This window comes from Pongo pygmaeus, chromosome 19 (genome assembly GCF_028885625.2).
Source record: "Pongo pygmaeus isolate AG05252 chromosome 19, NHGRI_mPonPyg2-v2.0_pri, whole genome shotgun sequence".
Classification (NCBI taxonomy): domain Eukaryota; kingdom Metazoa; phylum Chordata; class Mammalia; order Primates; family Hominidae; genus Pongo; species Pongo pygmaeus.
The window spans coordinates 44,673,104-44,698,886 of NC_072392.2; the positions used below are offsets into that span (position 1 = coordinate 44,673,104).

The 25,783-nt window shown below is 45.9% G+C and overlaps 2 protein-coding genes across 6 annotated transcripts in view; both read right to left on the reverse strand.

Moving 5' to 3' along the window:
- Positions 1 to 11,008, reverse strand: part of BLTP2 (bridge-like lipid transfer protein family member 2) — a 30,771-nt gene extending 19,763 nt beyond the window's left edge. Inside the window, exons 1-16 of one of the 2 annotated variants that reach the window (XM_054458681.2) lie at positions 10,793 to 11,008; positions 9,848 to 9,977; positions 9,399 to 9,448; positions 8,953 to 9,100; positions 8,655 to 8,773; positions 8,060 to 8,120; positions 7,674 to 7,863; positions 6,340 to 6,463; positions 5,678 to 5,802; positions 5,352 to 5,419; positions 5,092 to 5,237; positions 4,301 to 4,419; positions 4,029 to 4,192; positions 3,612 to 3,870; positions 2,747 to 2,952; positions 298 to 1,390 (exon numbers count right to left, since the gene is read on the reverse strand). In XM_054458681.2, the coding sequence (XP_054314656.1) occupies positions 298 to 1,390; positions 2,747 to 2,952; positions 3,612 to 3,870; positions 4,029 to 4,192; positions 4,301 to 4,419; positions 5,092 to 5,237; positions 5,352 to 5,419; positions 5,678 to 5,802; positions 6,340 to 6,463; positions 7,674 to 7,863; positions 8,060 to 8,120; positions 8,655 to 8,773; positions 8,953 to 9,100; positions 9,399 to 9,448; positions 9,848 to 9,977; positions 10,793 to 10,860 (3,070 nt within the window). In that variant the 5' untranslated portion in view covers positions 10,861 to 11,008. Of the gene's footprint in view, positions 1 to 297; positions 1,391 to 2,746; positions 2,953 to 3,611; positions 3,871 to 4,028; positions 4,193 to 4,300; positions 4,420 to 5,091; positions 5,238 to 5,351; positions 5,420 to 5,677; positions 5,803 to 6,339; positions 6,464 to 7,673; positions 7,864 to 8,059; positions 8,121 to 8,654; positions 8,774 to 8,890; positions 8,909 to 8,952; positions 9,101 to 9,398; positions 9,449 to 9,847; positions 9,978 to 10,792 lie in introns of those variants that run through there. The other variant, XM_054458683.2, reaches the window with a different exon arrangement.
- Positions 11,009 to 14,478: 3,470 nt separating this feature from the next.
- On the reverse strand, positions 14,479 to 25,675 carry SDF2 (stromal cell derived factor 2). 4 transcript variants are annotated; one of them, XM_063656077.1, is made up of 4 exons: positions 25,501 to 25,651; positions 21,158 to 21,354; positions 17,348 to 17,404; positions 14,479 to 15,152 (listed from the first exon to the last, which is right to left on the reverse strand). In XM_063656077.1, exons 1-4 carry the CDS (start codon positions 25,649 to 25,651, stop codon positions 14,865 to 14,867), a joined length of 693 nt encoding a protein of 230 aa, XP_063512147.1. In that variant the 3' UTR covers positions 14,479 to 14,864. The 4 variants fall into 4 exon arrangements, with proteins under 4 accessions (XP_063512147.1, XP_063512148.1, XP_054314670.1 ...); XM_063656078.1 differs by lacking the exon at positions 25,501 to 25,651 and adding an exon at positions 25,093 to 25,222; XM_054458695.2 differs by lacking the exon at positions 17,348 to 17,404 and having other exon boundaries at positions 25,501 to 25,675.
- Between the last annotated feature and the right edge of the window lie 108 nt (positions 25,676 to 25,783).

The window sequence follows — 25,783 nt, forward strand, 5'->3', positions numbered from 1 at the left end:
GACAGCAAGCTGAAAAATGACAGTGACCCCGGAGCAGAAGGTTAAGGGCATAGCACTGAGATCCAAGAGACACAATAACCTTAAAGATGACTGTGTTAGCTTTCCCTTTATGTTAGCCAAGCAATTTCAGGGTGAAATTCAGGAACAAAGAAAGGGAGGGAAGCCCACCCATCCCACCCCACCCACCCAAAACGGCACAGTTTCCAATATAACCTAGTTCCTCTGAAATCACTCAGAGAGCTCGCTAGAGCTCAGCAGGCAAACACGGGGTCTGCAAATAAAGGAAACACTACTTACCCAGAAAGGTCTTGACACTGCACTTGAGCATTCGACACCACTGAATGACAAGATCTAATCCCTCAGGGGGAAAAGGGCTGCCTGGATCAAGCTCTTGAACCTGTTCTACCACATGCTCAGGACCATGGAAGGAGGCATCTGCCAGAGCTACCAGTTCTAGCCCTGCTAAGCTCCAAGTGAGCAGTGCCCGGCGCATGGGTGTGTTGCCATAGAGACGACGGGAACGCTGGATGTAGATTTCAATGTTTTTGCGTTCCAAAGAGGCATAGAGCTCCTCAATTTTGCGGGCAGGCAATAACTCCCCATGCTGCTTCCGAAGGGCGGCCACTTTGGCATCCAGTAGCTGTAGTCTTTTGGCACTCTCCTTACTTTCATCCTTCATCAGCTCATAGTTATCATGAAGTTTCACCTCAAAAATATCATCCAAGAAAACCCATGAGAAGTGCTGAACCTTTAAGAGTAGATCAGGTGGGAGCGGGACAGGGCTTGGAGAGGCCCAAGCACGAGTCCCTCGATGCAGTCCCTTCAGCCACTTCTGAACTCCCACAGCCTCATCTAGAGTTCGAGAAAAGTCATACTGATAAGGAAACTCCACCGAGACTGAGCCGAAGGAGAGGAGCCAAACACGGTTCCGGAGGGTCTGCAGCGCAGGGAAGGGGTTCCGGTGGAGGATCATCTCTTCCAGCTCAGGTAGCAGCTGCACTTCCACCTCCTTGAAGTTGAAGATACTATTGCCATCAAAGCCAGCAGCCAGCTCTGGACAGTATGCCTGCAGGGAACCTCCATGCCGACTCAGTGACACACTCTCTGCAGCCAGGGTAATGAACTTGTCCTCAGCTACAAAAGCCGTGAGCTTGGCTGTGCTCACCTCCAGGGTTAGGTTTAGCAGCCGCTTTGGGGCTAGTGGCTCAGGGGCATGGCCTTCTAGCTCAGAAGTAGTTCCTGAAGTCTCTAGTGCAAGGGATGGTACAGTCTCAGGAAACACAGTGGCTCTTAGGAGGTCTCGGCACTCTAGAGTGGCCAGGACATGCTGGTACAGGTACATGTGATCTGGGGGGCTCCAAAGTAAGGTCAGCCCTGCACCACACTGAACCTTTAGGGAGCAGAAGAAAAGGATCTGTCAATTACCATGTCACAAAACAGTAGAGACGGCAAGGATTATGATACATGCATACCTGGCTCAAGAACCATCTCCATCCAGAAGTTGTTCCTGAGTAATCACATTAATTACTGCCTTGCTTTGTTCCTGTTAGCACTAATGTGCTGAGCTGACAGTTGATAGTGTCTGACATTTAAAAGCACTTACACTTTTTAAGTTCTCCTCAACTGGATTCTAAATTGTCTGAAAATAGGGGCCATGTGCCTTAATTCTTTGGTATCTACCATAGTATACTCAGTATAGACAGCAGGTACTCAATAAATCATCTGGCTTCATGTTTCTGCTTATGAGTTACCTTTCTATCAGCAACTACACTGTCTAGTAACCACTGCAACAGTCAACTTGAAAATGTTTCATGAATTGATTGCACCAATTTAATTCTCAAAATATAGCATAATAAAGTACTGAGCACACAAGTCAATATGGCAGCTGACTTATGTAAAAGTATGCCTCAAGGAGAGAGTAGTGTCTTTGTCAGCTTCTGAATAGCTAAGTGGACAGAGAAAAGTAAAATTCCAGGACAGAAAATTCTCAAGTTCTAGTCTCTAAAAAGGAAACTCTTCAGTTTCCAAAGGAAGGTGAAGTCTGACAAAGAGGAACTAACGCCCCACCCTCCTCCTAAGAGGGTCCCATGTCCATCTGTTACCCTGAGGATAAAGATACTGGAAAGCCTCTCAAAACCTGCCAGTGCCTCTATCTTCTGACTCCTTCCAGTCTTTTAATGGGCCGAGGGCTTCAGCAAAATAACACCGGATCATTATTTTTAAAAAAGCCCCTTATTTTTCAGAGATGCATAGTGAAATATTTATAGTTGAAATTATATGTGTCTGATACGTACCTACCTACTTCAAAATAATCCCAGAGCCTGAGGCAGGGGAAATTGGTGAGAGTATAATTAAAAGAAGTTGGTCATGAATTGGTAATTATTGAATTTTGATATCTAAAAACCTTATATATTCTCTCTAGTTTTGTATGTATTTTAAATTCCACAAAAAATTTAAAAACATACGGGCTAGAAAAAATAAAGAAGATCAGGTGTCATATTTCTCATGAAACCAGTTTCACAACATGAGTTAAAAAGAGAGGCTGGGCATGGTGGCTCACGCCTGTAATCCCAGCACTTTAGGAGGCCAAGATAGGAGGACTGCTTGAGCCCAGGAGTTTAAGACCAGTCTGGGCAACATGTGACACTCTGTTTTGGGAAAAGACAAGGAAAAAAAAAAAAAGACAGAGAAAGGCTCTAAGCTGAGGAAAAAACAGCCTGGCCCCACCTCTCCACAAGAACATTACCTCCAGAGAGCGGATGCTGCTGTGATAGGTGATGGAGATCATGGAAAGGCTGAGCACTGGGGTAGGGATGTCAGGGGCCTTGCAACAGGGTTGCATCTTCTCTGTGACTGATTTCACCAGCGCTAACACAAGTCCTTGAATTCCCACAGTGGAGGTCTCTGCACTGCCCAGGATAGTTAGGGTGTCCAGTCGTACCTCTGAAGCACCTAACAACCAGAAACCATGTTAGCCTTGGTTCCCGGCTCTCAAAGGGCAACGATAGTCCTCACTTGCCTTTCTCACTTATTCCTTTAATTATCTTTATTCCTCATGCCTCCCTAAGTTCATTCCTTAGGTTTTAAGGAAACTTTCCCTTTCCCATCTTAACCTAACTAGATTCGGCAGAGCCAAAGTTGTTCCTTAACTCCTACAAATTGCACAGAGACATACCATTTACTCTCTAGAACTAAACACACAAGGAAATAAAAAGCTGTATGTATCTCTCTTGACTAGATCAAGGCTGTCTTTTTCTTGTATGTCTTGCTTAGTACTTGCCTTTCATAAGCCCTTAAGAAATATCAAAAAGCCTAATATTTATGCAAGACTTTCAAGCATCTCATGCCTCTAATTTAGAAAAATTCCAGACAATCAGGTTCATTAAATGAGGAGCAGACTAAACCAACATAATCTGCTTAGGTTACACACTGCACACTTCAGTATATTGATTTACTTATTTTATTTTTTGGAGACAGAGTCTCACTCTTTTGCCCAGGCTGGAGTGGCACCATCTCAGCTCACTGCAAACTCTGCCTCCTGGGTTGAAGTGATTCTCCTGCCTCAGTCTCCCAAGTAGCACACTTCAGTATAGACTCCTTGTCCCACTTACCAACTAAGGCAGAAAGGGTAAACAAGTTCATGTCTTCGACCTTCAAGTCCACCTTCCACAGTAATGACACAGATTCCCCAAATGAAGAGTGCCTAGAAACAGCTGACTTCCCAGATTGTGGACCCATCAGGGATAAGATACGAGACAGACATTGGGCACAGGTATCTGATGCTTCCACCTGAAGTCCTCGAATGGTACAATCAAGAAAGAGGGTATCTGACTGGGTGCTGGACAGGCCCAGAGGCTGGTTATAGCTACCCTAGAGAAGAAGCAGACAGATCCCATTAGAAGTATGCAGGCGCACAGTTTTATAATGCCCTAATGCACTTCCTGCTGCCCACAGGATGCTCCGTGCTCTGATGCATGACAGGATGAGGAAAGCTGTGCAGGCCCCTATTCACCAAAGCCCTCACCTACCTGTAGTGTGAAGGAGTCCAGAACAAGTGCCTCACCCCAAACATGCATATTGGGTGGGTGTGGCGCCCGCTGAATGTGGGAGTCACTGCCCACACGCCAGCAGAGGTGGTCCACAGTTAGGACGCCCCGCTGATGGATGCTTTGTGGCCTGAGGTGCTGGTAATCTGAACAAAGGTGAGAAAGAGGGATTGCATGGAGCCACTGTGGCCATCAATTGGGCCTAGCTATACTAACGGACAGATTCTTTTTCCTTTTCCATCTTAGAGCCTTACCCAGAGAGATAGAATTGAATCCCAAGGCAAAAGGCGGTGTATCTCCAAGTTGAATGGAAATGTTGACATTGGAGACAGAGGTGCTAAAGATGATGGGAGCCAGGATTTGGGGGAAGGTTCTGCATAGGAACAAGACATCATTGTTTGGTAAGAAAAGAACTGCAGCTTCCTATCATGGAACAGTTTCTGAAGCTCTCACAATCAGAGTGAGGATTTAGAGTTTTATTGTGATTCTTAGGACGAGATACACCTAGAAGATAAAAGGCTGAACTCATCGGTTTATTGCTACTCTTAACGGTAATCTGCAGGAACCCCAGAAAGATATTAGGTTGACTCATATAAAATTGTCATTTTCATAGGCCAAATACAATGAACACCAGCAATACTATACGCTTGAACCTAAAATAACCAAGAAGCATCACTTCTAAACCATAACCTTAAGTTCTCTGTGCAGCACAACAGAAGCACTACACAAAGACATGACTGCCACCTTACAATCTAAGGCAGGCAAGACAAAGACATTCCTTATCATTTAAGTTCAGTTCAAAAAACATTTGTTTTGTATAAAACACTACACTGAGCACCGAGGACATAAAAACAAAGAGGACAGCATTCTGCTATCAAGGAGTCTAGTCTAATGGGAAAGATATATAAAACAGGATTGCTGTTGAGACTCAGATTTGAGGAGGTCAAACAACCAAATACATATTTAACACAGGATGCCAATTTGGACCAAAAGAATCCCAGAGAATCCAACTGACAAGAAGGTGGCTGAAAAAGATCAGACTGACCTTTTTTTCCTTTGCTTTAGAACAGGTGAACTAGACCCTTGGGTTTCCAGTGCTAGCAGGTGCAGCCAGTGAGAGAATTCCTGGTGCCGGTAGTGAATGATGCAAGTGTTCAGAACTAGGGAGGCTGAGAGGTCAATTGTGGTCACCTGAAATAAGAAGACCAGAACTGTGGGCTTGGGTTTTATTTCACAAACTCAAAATGAAATAATGTAGCGGGAGAATAGAGAAAGGAACAATTCTCGATACCACAATCATCACACCTGCACACTAGCCTTGAGGGAGTTGAGGCAGACAATGCGTTGGCGACTCTGGGACAATAACAACCCATCTGTAAGAGGCCAGAGGACAGATCAGAGGAGAGCACTGGAAGGGCAAGAGTTAAAACTGGGAGAGGGTCAGAAGCCGGCAAAGGGGTAAACAGGCTGTCATCAAAACTTGTGAGCTGGGGCTATTTTCTCTCAGTATGTTCCCTCCTTCTGCTCCCCAATTATACTGAGATTAGATTAAAGAGACCATATGGGGCATGAGCAAAGAGAGTATCTAGTTCTCCCATTCTCGCTCAGTACCAGTACCCCGACCCATGAACCTTCCAGCAGGAGTTCAGTGCTCATCTGTGCCATATCAGAGTTTGCTGTGAAGCTTCGAAGGGGCAGCTGATCCTCATCACGGTGGTACAGGAACTGCAGCAGCTTCAGAGTCCAAGTCAGGTGCCTGGACCGAGACAGATTCCGACTCAGGAAGATGTGGAATGCCATTCCTACTTCTTTTACTTTTATTTTTTAAAAGTAATTACTTTTTGGCCAGGTGCAGTGGCTCACGCTTGTAATCCCAGCACTTTGGGAGGCTGAGGCAGGGGGATCACGAGGTCAGGAGATCGAGACCATCCTGGCCTACACGGTGAAACCCCGCCTCTACTAAAATACAAAAAATTAGCCGGGCATGGTGGCATGTGCCTATAGTCCCAGCTATTCGGGAGGCTGAGACAGGAGAATCACTTGAACCTGGGAGGCAGAGGTTGCGGTAAGCCAAGATCACACCACTGCACTCCAGCCTGGGCAACAGAGTGAAACTCCGTCTCAAAAATACTAATAATTTTTTTTTTAATTCTTCCCACACTACATGGATGTAACCATTTCTACTTCCTTTCTCCCCACAGACAAGCTCAGCAACTACTAGGCTGGTTACAGAGATACCAACATACAGCTCCCACTATCACTCTCCCATCTTCTGTGTCAGGAGAGACCTCACCTCTTTTGACTATTCATGGACAATACCACGCTTGTGTTCTCCATCTTAACCTTGACCTGGTCTGGCAGCTGCTGGAGGAGGAACAGGCCAGGCAGAGTTGGCTCAACCAAGTTTTCTGTCACCTCTGAAAATATGAATGAATAACATAACAACCATCAATTCTTAACACTCCCAATTCTCCCGAAATGCCCTGGCCTCTATGGTCAAATTCTCCCACATAAAGTAGGCTAAGCAAATGCCTAAGCTGGATGGACCACAAGGCGAATGCCCCAGAGATCCAGGCACCTGCAGTACTTCTTTCTCCAGTCTCTAAAAACCTAAAGAGTACAAGGAGCAGGTTGGTAAATGAAAAGAATGTGGACCTTAGGGCCAAATAATTTAAACCTCATTTTTACTACTGACTGCCTGTATGACTTCAGTCAAGTTACCTAGCTAATCTTCCTAGGCTTCAGTTTCCTTATTTGTGAAATGCTGAGGATTTAGTGAGAGAATATACAGTCATCCCTTGGTATCCCTGGAGCTTTGGTTCCAGGACCCCCTGCAGATACCAAAGTCCGCACATACTCAAGTCCAGCAGTTGTCCCTGTGGGAACTCACGTATACAAAAAGTCAGCCCTCCATACTGGTGAGTTTCATATCCTGCAAATATTGCATTTTCCATCCACATTTGGTTGTGGATGCGGAAAACACAGATATGGAGAGCCAACTGTATTTATTGAAAAAAATCCACATATAAGTGGATCCGCACAGCTCAAACCTGTGTTGTTCAATGGTCAACTGTATATAAAACACATAGTACAAGGCTGGGCACGGTGGCTCACGCCTGTAATCCCAGCACTTTGGGAGGCCAAGGCTGGCGGATCACGAGGTCAGGACATCAAGACCATCCTGGCTAACATGGTGAAATCCCATCTCTACTAAAAAATACAAAAATTAGCCAGGCGTGGTGGTGGATGCCTGTAATCCCAGCTACTCAGGAGGCTGAGGCAGGAGAATCGCTTGAACCCAGAAGGTAGAGGTTGCAGTGAGCCAAGATCACGCCATTGCACTCCAGCCTGGGTGACAGAGCAAGATTCCGTCTTTAAAAAAAAAAAAAGAAAAGAAAAAAAAAAAAAACCCATAGTACAGGTCTAACTCATGACAGTTGCCCAATCAATGTTAGTTCTGCCACTCAGCACAAGCAAATGCCCTATTTCCTCTAACTATCCTTAGGGTCAAAGTCCATGATGACTATTGAATCACATCTAAATAAGCAGTGAGACCACTATTTTTTCTACTTCCAAAACAATCCCTGAGAACAAGGCAGCCAAGAAGCTCAATCATTGGGGCTTTACCTGAACAGGGAACAGGCTTAGATGCTAGGCTTGGGCCCTGGCACAGCAGTTGGCTCTGGAAAAGGCCCTCATGCAGTTCAGCATGGAGTGTCCACACATCCACAGTGATAGCCGTGAGATGCCGACTGCTAATGCCCACCTTTAGACACAGGTCCAGGGCCAGTGAGAGCTCCACTAGGCAAGTGTCCTCCTGTGGGGATGATAAGCCTCTAAGGTGTATGTAAGAAAGTTTGGAAGTTTTAGGTCAAAATGTGGTGATCTGGAACACTGGGTACTGACTTGAGGGAACCCCCTAAGGCCACAGAACCTAGGATGTAAGCCCTAAGCTCCTTCACACTTTATGCCCAGGAGGAAATGAGGCATCTGAATGATCATGGCATACTTACCAGCTGACCACTCTTTAGAACTTTGCTGTTGATCTTACATAAGCTCACCTCACAGATTAGCCTGGGAAAGGAAAAAAATTAAGAGCACTTGGCCTTGCCGGGTGCGGTGGCTCACGCCTGTAATCCCAGCACTTTGGGAGGCCGAGGCAGGAGGATCACAAGGTCAGGAGATCGAGACCAACCTGACTAACACGGTGAAACCTCATCTCTACTAAAAATACAAAAAATTAGCCAGGCACGGTGGCAGGTGCCTGTAGTCCCAGCTACTCGGGAGGCTGAGGCAGGAGAATGGTGTGAACCCAGGAGGCGGAGCTTGCAGTGAGCCAAGATTGCGCCACTGCACTCCAGCCTGGGTGAAAAGCGAGACTCTTGTCTCAAAAAAAAAAGACAAAAAAAAAACAAAAGAGCACTTGGCCCCTTTCCTCACCATTTACCTCCAGTCAAGCTCTGTTGGCTAGAAGGGACAAGGCAAGTGGAAATGTCTAATCTTAGCATCTCCTCCAACTGCACAGAATGAGAACACCTTGATAAGGAGGCCCTGAAGCAACTCTAGGCAAGAATAGGACGGCTAGATCCTCTGCTCCCCAGTGCTTACCTTTTCCCATCACTATCCAAAAGAAATCTGCTTCTACTGATCTGAATATGCCATAAGGACTCAGAGGTATCCACCTTGAGAACCATGATGTTTATAGCATCTACATGAATGGAGAATAGCTGGAAGGAAAAAGCAAGAATGAACAATAATTAATGTTAAGGAACTGCCCTTCCTTTCCAGATAAGAAAGAGGGGCAGCTCTTAGCATTATGCCCTAAAAATAGTAGAAAAATCTACCCATAACTCCAAAGCCAACCATGCCAAAGTACAGTCCAGGATAGCGGGAGAAGTTGTCTCACTTGGCAGAAGATCTTCAATAAGGATGGGCTGAAGGACAGTTCCTTTTGATCCACCCCAGCGCTCTGGGAGAATGGGGCAGACAGGCCAGAAACTTTCTGTAGGTCCGTTCTGATACGCACTTCTCCAAAGCACAATGCCACATAGTGTCTGCCCAGAAGAGAAATCTCACTGCCACCAGGTCCACCCCTCCCATAGCAGTCTATTCCCCACCCTCACATTCACTTTCTCATCCTTCCTAGAAATATAGCTCAAATCACAGAAATTAGTTTCATAGCAGTTATCAGTATCTGTCTCACAAGATAATGGCACCCAGGCTAACAGGAAGACTTCAGCAACAACCTCCCTTCCTCCTTGGATTGTGATGCCTCTGTAGAAGAGTGTCACTCTGCAAACACCAACTCCAAAGTACTCCTCTAGGGGAGAAGTGAGAATATAGGGTACTCACGGAAGATCATGGCTAAGGAGTTTGCTGGAAATCCACAGGTTATCAATTTCCTAAAACAGTGAGGGAGAAAGCTCTGTGTGCTAGCTGCTAAATAAGCCACGAGCAGCTTGACAAGCCAGGAAAGGTTCTGGATTATTAGAATTTCTGTTTCATAGGCATGTTGCCTTGAATCTTCTCTTAAATTAGCACGGTAAAATCTTCGATTTCCTATTATCTTTCTTTTGTATCTTTGTTATGTGCCCTGGACACTCTGTGTCCTGCAAACATTTTTAACTGAACAACTTGCAGCGTTCTCCAACTAGCTCTAAGATCATCTTGGCAAAGAAATGGCAAGGCTGGAATTAACTAGAAAAGCCACTAGGATTTCTTTTTTTAAAAAAAAGGAAATTAAGAGTTTAAATTCAATTGGATCAACCCTACACACATATCCAGAGTTTCCCAGAACTCACCACTGTTTGCTGGTGTTGCTGAAACTTAAGACTGACATTCTGGATCCAAAAAAAGCGGAAGGAGCCAATCTTTAGCTCCGCCTGCAGCTTCCGCTGACACCACTTGGTGGCCAACCGGACCACAAGCCACCTGCAGAAAAATTCCTGTTAATTCATAGGACCTTTTTCCAATGATGGTTTCCCTCACCCCTTGCTGGTTTTACAAAGCCTTGCAAAAGGTCGTGTCCTGAAACTGGATCTGAGCAACTCTCTTTTCTCCCAAAGCACCACTCTGTCATATACATTCAGCCACGCTGATCAAGATCTTAGCTCCCGACTGACCCCTCCACCCAGATGAAACCAGAAACTCCACCCTCTAAGTTGGAGACAAAAAAAAAAAAAAAAAAAAAAATCCCACAAATTGTTAGGAATCCCAGAGGCAGAGAGAGAAGGCCCCAGCAAGAGTCAAAGCGGAGGCAGCTCTGTCAGATGTGCCATCACACTCCCCAGAGGGTCTCTCTGTCTCCTGCCCCCACCCTCCAGACAGGTATCCACGAGAAGGCATTTTGAGGTCAGACCCGGCAGCTCGAATGCTGTTCTCCCCAGACCGATGCTGCAGGTGCCCTTCGCACTTAGCGAAGGGGACATGCAGGGGCGGGTGGAGGGGGAAAGGGAAGCCACTGAACCAGGCCCCTTCCTCACACTCCTATTCAGTTCCTGGCCTCAGTATTTCCTCAGACCCCGCCCGCTTCCTTAGTCCCCCCAACTCGCAGCCCATCCCCGGCAGCTCGGGCCGCGCGCCTCCTCACGATCCCTCCCCTCGCCGCGCGCCCCCTCCCTCCACCCTACCCACTCTGCCTCACGCGCCTCAGTAAGGCACGCGCCCCCTCCTGTCTTTCTTCCTCCTCTCCGCCCCCTCCCACCGCCACCGCCGCCGCCGCCGCCGCCGCGGCCGGGAACCCTCACCGGCCTAGAAAGAGGGCGCTAAGCGCAACTAGCAGCAAGACCAACAGCGCGGAGAAGAACAGAGGCATTTAGGTCCGGGTCCGGCCCGGCTTGGCCCCGGCCCCCGCCATGCCGGGCCCCGACGCCGGATCCGCGCAGCGCCGCTGCTGGCCGACCAGCCGCGCGCGCAGGAGCAACGCTGAGCGAGGACGCGTTGGTGCGCACGCGAGCCCCGCCTTCCGCAGCCCGCCAGCCAACCAACGGCCTCCCACCCCAGTCCCGCCCTGCCCCACGACCCGGCAGGGCCGACCGGCTGCGTGCGCGAGGAGCAGGCGTGGTTCCGGGAAGAGGGAGAGAGGGAACGGACCAAGAGCTGACGCACGACCCGGGCGCACCCCACGGTGCCCGGAACCGCGGGGCTCGGGGACCCGCGGGGGTCGGAGTCCGGGCCCACTCCCTGGGCTGGCGATGGACCTGACTCATTTCCTTCCGGGGAGCTCACTTTGAGGGGAGTTGCAGTCCGCCTAGCCACTTAGGCCTGGACTCAGGGTTCTGCTGAAGTTACACCTTTGGTAAGACGTGGTAGCACTCCCATCTTATTCAAGATCTTGTTTGAAAATTACTGAAGCAGAAACTAGGAGGTAATTAAAAGGCCTCAAAAATCCCGCCTCATTCCATCCACAGAGGAAACTAATGAGGTTTTGTTTTGTTTTTTTCTTTGAGACGAGTACTTGCTACGTTGCCCAGTCTGGTCTCGAACTCCGGCAGGCTCAAGGGATCCTCCTGCCTCAGCCTCCTGAGTAGCTTGGACTAAAGACGCGTGTCACGGTTCCTGGCCAATGAGTTTTTACTTCATTTACTGTTTGAACACTGTTCTGGTCAATCTACTTATGGCACGAACTGGGCCCTGATGGAGGAGAGGGGGAGATACTGCAGAAATAGTGAATATTCTTCTTGCCCTTTAGCAAAAAATAGTTTATCTGGGAAGCAAACATAATTACATGAAATAGACAATACATAGTCAGTTTTGCCTGCTTCCTTCTCTGTAGTTTATCTGGGAAACAAACATAATTACGTAAAATAGACAATACATAGTTTTCCCTGCTTCCTTCTCTGTAAAATAGTTTTATCTGGGAAGCAAACATAATTACATAAAATAGACAATACATCGTTTTGCCTGCTTCCTTCTCTGTAAAATGAGAGAACAGGACAAAGGTCCCTCAGCGTTACCGTGCTGCTAAGGGTCAGTATCTGAATGATCTACTGATACAGCACAAGCTAAGGAAATCCTGAGGGTTTCAAAATAAGTATTATGGAGTAGGTCATGTCTCTTTTCATACCCCTTCACTCCCACGTCCTAATCTCCATATATATCCTTCAAGATTTTACTCAGAGCCTCTCTTTTTGGCTCCCTCAGATAAAACACCATTTCATCTTTCACCTGTGTGTTGCCCAAAGTTGCTCTCACTCCTCTAATTGTTTCCTCCCTTATCTATTCCTCTCTTCAGTGATTTCACATCTCCCCAAGCGCGCCAACGCTGTTTCAAGGTCATACTTACCTCTCAAGCACTGTATTTGCGTCATCTTCCTCGTCATCTGCAGCCTTCCCTCAGGGTATGTCCTCCAAATGCTCTGGGAAGGCCCAATTCACTGAAAACCTCTGTCCAAGTCAAGGAGGGGTGCCGTGCAACACATATCCCTACTCTGGTTCATCTTATCCAATGTATTTATTGAGCCAAGATTCCTGTCACTTCCTTCCTTCTCCCTTGACTGTTACCAGCCCTACTCTCAGCCATCTCATAGCCTAAAATGTTGATTTTATCATTTGTCTATTTCTTTCTGGAGAGATCTTAAGGGATCAACACAAGTGAAGTGGAATAAAGGCAGGGAGTCAGGGGTGGGGGGTGGTTGAGGCAACAGTGGAGGTCAACTAATTCACGGCCTCCATTTATTGAGACCACAAATCCTTGTAAAAGAGACCAAGTCTTTTAATGTCACGGGCCATGTTTGGCACAGAAATGGTGTCTCTAAATATTCAACATTAACAAAGCAAATAGGAAAAAAAAAAGAACAAAACTCGGAAGTTTCTAAAAATAAAAAAGCCTGCTAGTCACTGAAATTCCAGCAGATGGCAGCCATCTCCATTCACCAATACCATGACTGAAAGCTACAGGAGCAAATTTTCTGCAATTGACACAGGAAAGGAGGAAATCAGGTAGGCAGAGGACAAAAGTAGTTTTCTATCCACCTTTTTAGAGAAAAATGTATCTACGTTTGTCCAAAAAACAGGATTTGTTTTCCAAAAGCTAAACACAATCGTAGTGCACTTAAAAAAACCTGAGTCAGAAACAGCTGGATTCCTATTCCAAAATGATTTATTAGTTTTAAGAATTCAGGCCGGGCGCGGTGGCTCACACCTGTTATCCCAGCACTTTGGGAGGCCAAGGTGGGCGGATCACACGAGGTCAGGAGTTCAAGACCAGCCTGGCCAATATGGTGAAACCCCATCTCTACTAAAAATACAAAAATTAGTCAGGTGTGGTGGTGGGCGCCTGTAGTCCCAGCTACTCAGGAGGCTGAGGCAGGGGAATCACTTGAACCTGGGTGGCCGAGGTTGCAGTGAGCCGAGATTGCGCCACTGCACTCCAGTCTGGGCGACAGAGTGAGACTCCATCTTAAAAAAAAAAAAAAGAATTCAGGCAGTAGGCCAGGCATGGTGGCTCACCCCTGTAATCCCCAGCACTTTGGGAAGCCACAGCATAAGGATCACTTGAGCCCAGGAGTTTCAGACCAGCCTGGGTAACACAGTGAGACCTTATCTCTACGATAAATCAAAAACTGACACAGGAGGATCACTTGAGCCCAGGAGGTCAAGGCTGTAATAAGCCACGATTGTGCCCCTCCCGCCTGGGTGACAGAGCAAAGACCTTGTCTCAAATTAAAAAAAAAGAAAAAAAGAATTCAAGCAGTTACTCAACTTTTCTGCTGCACTGATAAAAACGCAGTATTACCCTATATGAATTCTGTGAAGATTAAATGAGGTAAGATCTATAGGCCAGGCGCGGTGGCTCACGCCTGTAATCTCAGCACTTTGGGAGGCCGAGGCAGGCGGATCACCAGGTCAGGAGATCGAGACCATCCTGGTTAATACAGTGAAACCCTGTCTCTACTAAAAATACAAAAAAATTTAGCCGGGTGTGGTGGCAGGCGCCTGTAGTACCGGCTACTCGGGAGGCTGAGGCAAGAGAATGGTGTGAACCCAGGAGGTGGAGTTTGCAGTGAGCCGAGATCGTGCCACTGCACTCCAACCTGGGCAACAGACCGAGACTCTGTCTCAAAAATAAATAAATAAAAAAAAAGATTTATAATATGGTACCTAGTATTTAGCAGTGAATAAATACTGGTTCTTTCTTTCTACCTCTACCCCTTTTTCTCATTTGCAGTAACAGATACAAAGCAAACATTTCACTGGCTATTTATTATGCTGTATTCTCTGAGAGTTTTTAGCTATAATTAGTCAAAGATCAATTAAAGATGAGATGCCTGGAGAAAAGTCAAAGTAGAGAGAGAAAAGGTTTCTATGCAAGTAAAGCTCTTAAAAGGGCCCACATTGGAGCTTCATAGTGTCTCCAAAGAGTCTTAGGACTCAAGGATTAAGCAGCTAATGAAATAGCACACCTAATAAATAACAACACAGTGACTCATAATAAAATTATTGTTTTTATCATTTTGGAGAGAGAAAATAGGGGAAAAATCACATAAACAGTCCATGATGCCAAGCTCCTGAAGAGTAAAAAGTTTCCCAGCTAAGAGGGATGTTCCCCTCAGTTTATCAGTATGAATAAAAAGCATCTGCCCCTTTACCAGCAAGTCCTCTACTCAGAAAGAACTGACCCACGCAAATCTGGGAGAGTGACTAGTTCAAGTATGCGGGGCTGAAGTTTCCAAACACAGCCACTATTTTCTGTTGTATATCTTCATCTCAATGGTAACACGGCCACTGCCCAAGGAACTTGTGACAGGGATCCCAAGGTGAGGCAGCAACAGACGTCTGTGAACATTGTGCATTAACAGTGGCTCAGAGCCTCTAGATTCATAGCTCTGCATGGTGGGCTTCTGCCTTCAACAACTCACTGGGCTTCATGAAGATGCCTTCCATGGCTTTCCAGTAGTTGTTCTGACTTGGCTGGGCCATGCCATGCACCTCTTTTTGCCCACTGATAGGTCGACCATATTGTTCTCCTGTGACAGACAGCAGTACCTCAGTGGAAGAGTGTTTGAACCGCACCTCACCATCTCTCACCCAGTAGGGTCCATTACAGAGTACTGTCCAGTCATCCAGATAATCACCTTCACCTTCCTCACCAAAAGCACTCACTTCCTAGAAAATACAGAAGGTAGTAACATTAGCATGGCTGGCAAGGGCTTGAAAAGGGGTGGGAGGCAATGGGAAGAAAAAGAAGGCCACCTTGAAGTAAAAAATCAGAGGGGCCAGGCTCATGCCTGTAATCCTAGCACTTTGGGAGGCTGAGCGGGGCAGATCACTTGAGCCCAGGAGTTTGAGACCAGCCTAGGCAACATGGTGAAACCCTATCCCTAAAAAAAAATACAAAAGAAATTAGCTGAGGTCAGGAGTTCAAGACCAGCCTGACCAACATGGAGAAACCCTGTCTCCACTAAAAATACAAAAATAGCTGGGTGTGGTGGCACATGCCTGTAATCCCAGCTACTCGGGAGGCTGAGGCAGGAGAATCACTTGAACCCAGGAGGCGGAGGTTGCGGTGAGCCGAGATCACACCATTGCACTCCAGCCTGGGCAACAAGAGCAAAACTCTGTCTCAAAAAAAAAAGAAATTAGCCGGCCATGGTGGCACATGCCTATGGTACCCAGCTACTACAGCTATCACCTGAGTCCAGGGGATCAAGGCTGCAATGAGCTGTGATCATACCACTGCACTCCAGCTTGGATGACAGAGCAAGACCCCATCTCAAAAAAAAAAAAAAAAAAAAAATTCAGCTGCTTTCCAGTGTTGTTATTTTATTTATTTATTTATTTATTTTGAGACAGAGTATCGCTCTTGTTGGCCAGGCTGGAGTGCAATGGCGCGATCTCGGCTCACGACAACCTACGCCTCCCAGGTTCAAGTGATTTTCCTGCCTCAGCCTCCCTAGTAGCTGGGATTACTGGCATGTGCCACCATGCCCGGCTAATTTTGTATTTTTAGTAGAGACAGGGTTTCTCCATGTTGGTCAGGCTGGTCTCGAATTCCCAACCTCAGGTGATCCGCCCGCCTCGGCCTCCCAAAGTGCTGGGATTACAGGTATGAACCACCGCGCCTGGCCATTCCAGTGTTGTTTAAAATAAACCATGAACCATGGAAAAAGACGAAACACACAAAGGACGTAGGAGGAAAAAAATTCGTTGCTGTAAGATTATGGTCCATGGTTCCTAATTGAGTCATGGCATCAAAAAGAAAGGAAAAAAAAAGATTATGGTCCAAACACTTATTTTGCAATTAATACTATAGTTGCCTTATATTTTCTATTACAGTGTTAAAACAGAATTTCTTTTTTTTTTTTTTTTTTCTTTTTAAGACTTGGGATCGTGGCCAGGCACGGTAGCTCATGCCTATAATCCCAGCAATTTGGGAGAGCAAGGCGGGCAGATCACCTGAGGTCAGGAGTTCAAGACCAGCCTGGCCAACATGGTAAAACCCCATCTCTACTAAAAATACAAAAATTAGCCAGGTGTGGTGGCAGGCGCCTGTAATCCCAGCTATTCGGGAGGCTGAAGCAGGAGAATCGCTTGAACCGGGCAGGCGGAGGTTGCCATGAGCCAAAGGTTGCAGTGAGCCGAGATTGCACCACTGCACTCCAGCCTAGGTGACAAGAGCGAAACTTTGTATCAAAAAAAAAAAAAAAAAACAGTTAGGATCTTGCTCTGTTGCCCAGGCTAGAGTGCAGTGCCTCAAGTGGTCTTACGGCCTCACCTCCTGAGTAGCTAAGACTACAGGCATATACCACCACACCCAGGTAATTAAGTTTTTTTGTAGGCAATTGTGTTGCCTTGGCTGGCCTCAAACTCCTGGTCTTAAATGATTCTCCCCACTTGGTCTTTCAGGGTGCTGGGATTACAGGTGTGAGCCACCGTGCTGGCTTTAAAATACTTTACTTTTTTGAGACAGCATCTCGCTCTGTCGCCCAGGCTGGAGTGCAGTGGCATAATCTCGGCTCTCTGCAACCTCCACCTCTTGGGTTCTAGCGAGTCTCGTGCCTCAGCCTCTGGAATAGCTGGGATTACAGGCATGTGCTACCACACCCAGCTAATTTTGGTATTTTTTAATAGAGATGGGGGTTTCACCATGTTGATCAGGCTGGTCTCAAACTCCCAGCCTCAAGTGATCCACCTACCTCAGCGTACTGAATTGCTGGGAGTACAGGCATGAGCCACCACATTCGGCCCTTAAAATACTTTATATCTCTTGTTATTTGACATTAAATATTACTGCTTCATTCTCTTAACTAGATTTTAAATGACAAGTTCAAAAGGGAATGGACTCTTGGAGTCAGGCTGACCTTGAATCTCAACTCGATCCCTTCTTCTGTAAATCCTTTGAGCCTTTGTTTTCTCCTCTATAAAATGATCACAATATCACCTTACAGAGCAACTGTGAGAATTAAATGAGATAGCAAATATTAACTGAGCAAAACATAGCAAGTTCTCTACATTCTTTTCTTTCTTTCTTTCTAATAAGGCAGTGAGAGAGAGAGAGCAAGTTCTCTATATTCTACTCTTCATCTAAATCCCATCCTCCTTAAGGCCAAATATTCAGTTTCTATACGATGGCAATTGAAAAATTACTGATTATTTCAGAAGTGTGTGTGTGTGTGTGTGTATACACTCTACTTGATAAAATTGTTCCCAGGAGGGCACCAGCATGTAATTCTGATACTGCTATATTCGTATACTGGAACTGAACTGAAGTTCAATACATGGATGGCAGATGGTAGGAACAAGGTATCCTACTGTTGGAGTGGGAATTTACAAATTAGCACAGGGAGGAGGCTGGGACGATCTATGTGGTAATGGATTACAACTAAAGACATCAATAAGAACCCTAGCCAGGCACAGTGGGGCATGCCTGTATTCCCAGCTACTTGGAAGGCTGAGGCAAGAGGACTGCTTGAGCCAAGGAGTTCGAGGCTCTAGTGCACTATGATCACACGTGTGAGTAGCCACTGCACTCCAGCCTGGATAATATAGCAAGTACCCATCTTAAAAAAAAAAAAAGAAAAAGAAACCTCATTTAACTTAATATATAAGATACAGATGGCTATGCAAATAAAAATTTATAGATACGTATATATACATGAGTAAGCATACACAGGTAACAGTTCTTCTTTTATTTTTTTTTGAGATGGAGTCTTGCCCTGTCACCCAGGCTGGAGTGCAATGGTGCAATCTTGGCTCACTGCAACCTCCACCTCCCAGGTTCAAACGATTCTCCTACCTCAGCCTCCCGAGTAGCTGGGATTACAGGCTCCCGCCACCATGCCCAGCTAATTTTTGTACTTTAGTAGATACGGGGTTTCACCATATTAGCCAGGCTGGTCTTTAACTCCTGACCTCGTGATCCGCCCACCTCGGCCTCGCAAAGTGCTGGGATTATAGGCGTGAGCCACTGCACCCGGACTACAGTTATTTATTCTGTCAAGTGAGAGGGCCTAAAAGAAACACTCCAGTAGCAACAAGCTTACATAAGGCCTAGAACTTGGTTTTAATATCATTCTCCAATAAAAGGAAGCAGAGCTCCTTGGAGAAATAGCTGATTCTAGTACTGGAGCAAGAAATAAACAAGATGAGCCTGGAGCATCTTTTGGTGCCAGAAAGGAAAGAAGTGCTTTAAAGTGCACGCACATATACACAAAAACACAATGGGATACTACCAATGGACACAAAGCCAGCTGAAAGAATTCCCAATGGCCGAAGTTGGAACAACTTGAGCAACAAAATATAGCAGCATTAGATTATAACAAAATATAAACTATCCATAAGTTTATACTAATGTAAATAACTGAATAAATAAACAAATTGGGGAAAAGACACAAATCCCCAATATGGAAAAATCCCAAATAAAATATGTAGATATGCCACCCTAAGGTAGACAGAGTATAACTCTCCAGTCTGTAAGAGTGAAATGCACATAGTGACTTCCTTCCAAAAAGTGTATGGAAAGGGGGAAAATGAAAAGAATAACTTTACAGGAGAAACCTAACGAACAAACACTACTTCAGCCAGGTAATCAAGGTCAACATCAACAGTCATAAATCATAAAGATAGTATGTACCCCTGATATGATGGGATACAAATGGCACTTTACCTCTGTGATCTTCCTCCGAAACCCTTTATAAGTCCAGTCTAATCACAAGAAAAACAAATTCCAACAGAGGGGCAATCTACAATACACCTGACCAGCACTCCTCAAAGCCGTCAAGGTCATCAAAAACTAGGGAAGCCTGAAAAACTGTCACAGCCAAGAACAGCCTAATGAGACATGGCAAGTATATGTAATGTGGTATTTTGGAATGGAAAAAGAACATTAGGTAAAAACTAAGGGACCGGGCACAGAGGCCTCACGCCTGTAATCCCAGCACTTTGGGAGGCCAAGGTTGGGTGGATCACGAGGTCAGGAGCTCGAGACCAGCCTGGACAACATGGTGAAACCCCGTCTCTATTGAAAATGCAAAAATCAGCCGGGCGTGGTGGCAGGTGCCCGTAATCCCAGCTACTCAGGAGGCTGTGGCAGGAGAATAGCTTGAACCTGGGAGGCAGAGGTTGCAGTGAGCTGAGATCGCGCCATTGCACTCCAGCCTGGCACAGAGCGAGACTCCCTCTCAAAAAACAAAACAAAAAAAACAAAGGGAATCAGAAAAAAACTATAATCTTTAGTTAATAAAACTGTATGAATATTGCTTCATTAAATATAGCAAATTTACCCTTTGAAGGTAAGATGTTAATAGGGAAAACTGCATACCGGGGCTGGGGATAGGGAAGGAGTCATTAAGGGGTCTACATCCCCTGACAACTCAAGGCTTAAAACAGTGGCACAAGGCCGGGTGCAGTGGCTTATGCTTGTAATCCCAGCACTTTGGGAGGCTGAGGCAGGCAGATAGCTTGAGCTCAGGAGTTTGAGACCAGCCTGGGCAACATGGCAAAACCCTGTATCTATAAAAAAAAAAAAAATACAAAAATTAGCCAGGCATGGTGGCGTGAGCCTGTAGTGGGGGCTGAGGTGGGAGAATTGCTTGAGCCCAGGAGGCTGAGGCTGCAGTGAGCAAGATCACACATCACTTGCACTACAACCTGGGTGACAGAGCGAGACCCTGTTTAAAAACAAAAAACATAGTGACACAAAAGCAAATCTATTTTCCTAATGTAACTAGTCAGCATCATTAAAAAAAAAAAAAACTACAAGTTGGAAAACATTGGGTTTCTTTATTGCAGGATATCAGAATTTATGATATGCTAATGTATACCCAGTCTGTCTGTCCTTCTCATTTCTTGATTTGGTTTAGTTGTCTCCACTTTGACCAGAAACAATTTTCTTCACACTTATAAAACAAAACCGGCTGGGCGCAGTGGCTCATGCCTATAATCCCAACACTTCCGGGAGGCAGAGGCGGGTGGATCACCTGAAGTCAGGAGTTCAAGACCAGCCTGACCAATATGGTGAAAACCCATCTCTACTAAAAACACAAAAATCAGGCCAGGCGCGGTGACTCGCACTTGTAATCCCAGCACTTTGGGAGGCCAAAGCGGGCAGATCACAAGGTCAGGAGTTCCAGACCAGCCTGGCCAACATAGTGAAACCCCATCTCTACTAAAAATACAAAAAAAAAATTAGCAGGGTGTGGTGGCACACGCCTGTAGTCCCAGCCACTCGGGAGGCTGAGGTGGGAGAACCACTTGAACCCGGGAGGCAGAGGTCGCAGTGAGCTGAGATCATGCCATTGCACTCCAGCCTGGGTGACAGAGTGAGACTCCATCTCAAAAAAATAAAAATAAAAACAAAAACAAAAATTAGCCGGGCATGGTGGCATGCGCCTGTAATCCCAGCTACTTGGGAGACGGAGGCAGGAGACTTGCTTGAACCCAGAGGCGGAGGTTGCAGTGAGCCAAGATCATGCCACCGCACTGCAGCCTGGGTGACAGAGTGAGACTTCGTCTCAAAAACAAAAAAAAACCCACACAAAAACAGCCATTTCCCCAGGTCTGCACAAAAGAGAACATCTACACCTAGAAAAGAAACAGTTAAGAACCAAGAGATCAAACAAGCACCGACTGAGTAATGCAGAGCAGCAACGATCCATCGAAAGCCACCTCACCTGGTTTCCAGAAAGAGGTGAAGTGAAGTGGTGACTATGGAGGTTTCGGCCAGTGTTGACATGTGTCAGCCGGATGGGCTGGCCACACTTGATGGGGGTTCCCCTCTCACACACTGTGGCAGTCTTCCCCCGTATCCTCCAGTAACTGTTGCTGTCATCCACAGAGGTTACACCTGTCACTGACTGCTGCCCACTGCCTGCAGTTAAGAAAAGAAAGGCAACTCTCTTTCTCTGCCATGGACAACATGCTCAGAGACAGAAGCTTGAGTGCGCTCAAGATTCACCTTCACCTGTAACCCACCACCATGGCCAAGGAAGACACGCTGCTGAAGGTGTAACGGATATTAATACTGCTTTACAAGAGGCTGAAGACCGCCCTCAGCCATGATGGCCTAGCAGGTGGAACCTGCAAAGCTGCCAAAGCCTTAGACAAGGGCCAAGCCCATCTTTGTGTGCTTGCATCCAAATGTGAAGAACCTATGTATGTCAAGCTAGGGGTGGCCCTTTGTGCTGAACACCAAATCAACCCAATTAAGGTTGATGACCTTAAGAAACCAGAGAAATGGCTAAGCCTTTGTAAAACTGATAGATAAGGAAAACTTCATAAAGTGGTTGGTTGCAATTGTGTCACAGTGAAGGGCTACAGCAAAGAATTTCAGGCCAAGGATGTGACTGTGTACTTCAAATGCAAGAGATTAACAAATAAATTTGGTACCCATTCCTCAAAAAAACAACGGCAAGTGAGCTCAGCCTCACCCTTCTTGCCTATGGCCAATATTGTGCCCTGTGTCATAAAACAGGTAAGAAGGGGTGGGGAGAAAAATGCTATGCTTGGCAATATTTTTTCTTCCACAACATTAAAATATTTATAAAAAATACAAAATGTGCTGGGCGTGGTGGCTCACGCTTGTAATCCCAGCACTTTAGGAGTGAAATTTTTTTAGGCTGGGTGTGGCGGCTCACACCTATAATCCTAGCACTTTGGGAGGCTGAGGCAGTTGGATTGCTTGAGCCCAGGAATTCAAGACCAGCCTGGGCAACATGGCAAAAACCCATCTCTACTAAAAATACAAAAATTAGCTGGGCGTGGTGGTGGCAGCCTGTAATCCCAGCTATTTGGGAGGCTGAGGCAGGAGAATCGCTTGAACCCGGGGGGTGGAGGTTGCAGTGAGCCAAGATCGCGCGACTGCCCTCCAGCCTGGATGACAGAGCCAGACTCCGTCTCAAAAAAAAAAGAAAATACAAACTGTGTCCACATAATACTAGTTATTATATGATAAAGTATACTTAAGGGTATGTCATATCAGAAAATTCTAAGAATTTGCATCAAAGGATATCCAAAGCACAAATCTATGTGACTTTTTTGAGGCACAGGCAGTGCTAACCTATACACACTAGCCTGGATAGCCCCTAACGTGTCTAATCATATAATTTTAACATGTTTGTAATATTATTCATGTTCATTAACTATTACAAAAAAATTTTTGTATTTCACAATTAAAATGAGACTACTTTATGTTGCCAACTTTAAGCAGCCATTACAGCTCCCAATTCCCATGAGTGGTCAAGTATTATAAATGTATTCTTTGAGCAGGGCACGGTGGCTCACGCCTGGATCCCAGCACTTTGGGAGGCTGAGGCGGGCAGAACACGAGGTCAGGAGTTCGAGACCAGCCTGGCCAACATGGTTAAACCCCATCTCTACTAAAAATATAAAAATTAGCTGGGCGTGGTCGCATGCGCCTGTAATCCCAGCTACTTGGGAGGCTGAGGCAGAAGAATTGCTTGCATCCAGGAGGCGGAGGTTGCAGTGAGCCGAGATCACATCATCGCACTCCAGCCTGGGTGGCAGGGCAAGACTCTGTCTCAAACAACAACAAAAAAAAGTATCCTTGGAGGTCTGGCACAGTGGCTCATGCCTGTAATCCAAGCACTTTGGGAAGGTGAGGTGGGAGGATCCCTTGAGTCCAGGAGTTCGAGACCAGCCTCAGCAACATAGCAAAATGCAGTCTCTAAATGTACATATATATATATGTATATTTTTTTTTTTTTGAGACAGGGTCCCTCTTGTCACTCAGGCTGGAGTGCAGTGGCACGATCACAGCTCGCCACAGTCTTGACCTCCCAGGCTCAGGTGATCCTCCTACCTCAGCCTCCCAGTAGCTGGGATTTCAGGTGCCTGCCACCACACCTGGCTAATTTTTCCATTTTTTGTAAAGATGGGTTTTTGCCATGTTGCCCAGGCTGGTCTCAAATTCCTGGGCTCAAGCAATCCAACTGCCTCAGCCTCCCAAAGTGCTAGGATTATAGGTGTGAGCCACTACACCCAGACTAAAAAAAAATTTTTATATTTAAAAGAAAAAAAAAGAGGCTGGCCACAGTGGCTCACCGTCAATCCCAGCACTTTGGGAGGTCAAGGTGGGCAGATAGCTTGAGCCCAGGAATTCAAGACCAAGCCTAGGCAACTGACAAAACTCCATCTCTACAAAAGACGCAAAAAATTAATCAGGTGTGGTGGAGTGCACTTGTAGTCCCAGCTACTCAGGAGGCTGAGATGTGAGGATTGCTTGAGCCCAGGAGGTCAAGGCTGCAATGAGTCGTAATTGTGTCACTGCCAATTACACAGGTAAATGTAGCCAACTATCAGCTCCTTTCTACTATCTCCTTCCACTCAGCTCATGACTTTATTATATCTTTTTTCAGAAAAGGCAAACCAAGTCTCCCTTCCTACTTCTGGTTACTGCCTTACAGCTCTCTGGGTCCTCACAGCCACGCTTCACTAAACCATGGTCTACATTTTGTCTCCTACATTTTCTGCTTTCTATTCAACCTTTCACTTCCTCCTCCAAATCCTTATACCTTGGGATTATCCAAAGTTCTATGCCTGGCCTTCATCTGTTTCTACCCGTAGTTCTTAAACAATTGTTGAGGGTCAGGACAAAAGCATTTGTATTTTTAACAAGTTTCTCAAGTTATTCAAATTGATCCCAGATAAAGAACCACAGTTCATCCTGGGCAATTTCATCTACAACCCTGACATCTTCAACCACAGTCTGTACAAGATGTTGAATTTAATGTTGTATCTCAGGCTCAGCACAGATCCCTTTTCTGAGCTCCAGACTGAACCTGGTTCCCAAATCTGGCTGTCCATCAGAACCACCTGAAGAGCTTTTTAAACCTACAGATTGCTACTGCCAAGCCTCTGTCCACCTCCACTCTAATTCAGTAGATCCAAAGTAGGAAACCAAAACAAATTAAAAAATAAGCCTGACAACATGGTAGGTGTTCACTGAATGGGTGCTAGGATTATTAAGACATCGCAGAGATGATAACTCACGTCCTTGCCTAGTCTAACTGATCAGATGGGTTTTGGGAATCATGAACCAGACTAGCCCACCTGACAGAACTCTTTCCTCCCTCAGCAAACAGCATCATCAGTCATCCAAAACAGAAATCTACCAGCTATCTTAGATGCCTCTCACATCTCACTAGCTGACCTTCATTCTTTTTTTTAATCTTTTTTTTCAGGCAGATAAGACTTTCTTTTTTTGGTCTGTTTTTATTATATTGTAATTTTTTTGACTGATTATCACCACCGAATCTCCTGTATGTAGTACAATTCTCGCCATGTAGTAGGAACTCATTAAGACCTATGCTGAATGAATGAATCCACAAATAATTTATTACTAAACATTTTAATTTCAAACGCTTAAAAAAAAAAGTTTTCTCTGTAATTCCTGTCCCTGCTCCAAGTTCCTTACAATAAGGAGGTTAAGGTTTGGGTAGAAGGGGGCCAAAGATAGAAATTGAGGAGCAAGTGTAAGATGCAGAAGAGCTGGAAGACAAAGGGTTGTAGTCAACGAGTGAGCTCTTGGAGTTTAAAGTTTCAGATACAGTACTTACTGTAACTTTAAAATTTCAGACACAGCACTTACTGTCATTTTCTTGTTTGTCTCTAAAGCAGGCTTTGAACCTGGATAGATATGGATAGAACCCCGACTTTGTCATTTGCTAGCTGCAAGGCTTTGAATAAACGATTTAATTTCTCTGCGTCTGTTTCCTCATCTGTGAAATGAGGATAACAATAGTATCACCTTACAAGAATGTTAATAATCGGAAAAAGTACATAGGTAACGTGCCTGGCCTGTAGCTCACCAAATATTAGGTGGTGTTGCGATTAAGATGCCTTAGAACAACTCAGTTCTCCGACTCTCTAGACCTGAAGAACCTTCCCAGGGAACCCCTAACTCTCCCAGACCACACCCTCAGATTTTCTATAGGCCCCGCCCCTCCAGAGCCTCCCAGGCCTCCCTAGCCCACCCGAGCCCGGTCCCCAGCATTACCTGACCCATAGCGCACGTCGTGTGAGTGCAGTCGGACGTTGTGGCGCGTATTGAGTAGCTTCACCACCGAGCCGCAAGTAACGACAGCCAGGCTGGACGCTCCCACAGCGCTCCACAAACCCCCCAACAACAGCAGAGGTACTACCGCCATCCTAGCTGTATCGCGGAGCCCCAAATCTTCGAAGAAAACTCGGCCCCTCCCCGGAACCGGAAGCTGATGGCGAAACCACGGAGAGAAGGAAGTGAAGAAGCCCGAGTCTGATCTTTATGGTTTATTTGACTA

Bases quoted from the DNA above. Each gene is read 5' to 3' on its own strand.
- SDF2 (XM_063656077.1), bottom strand. From the start codon at position 25,651: ATGGCGGTAGTACCTCTGCTGTTGTTGGGGGGTTTGTGGAGCGCTGTG. The intron at 21,355-25,500 runs GTAATGCTGGGG...TCTTAACTGCAG, and splicing joins CGACGTGCGCTATGGGTCAG to GCAGTGGGCAGCAGTCAGTG. The intron at 17,405-21,157 runs GTGAGGTGGCTT...ATCATTTTATAG, and splicing joins CACCTCTTTCTGGAAACCAG to AGGAGAAAACAAAGGCTCAA.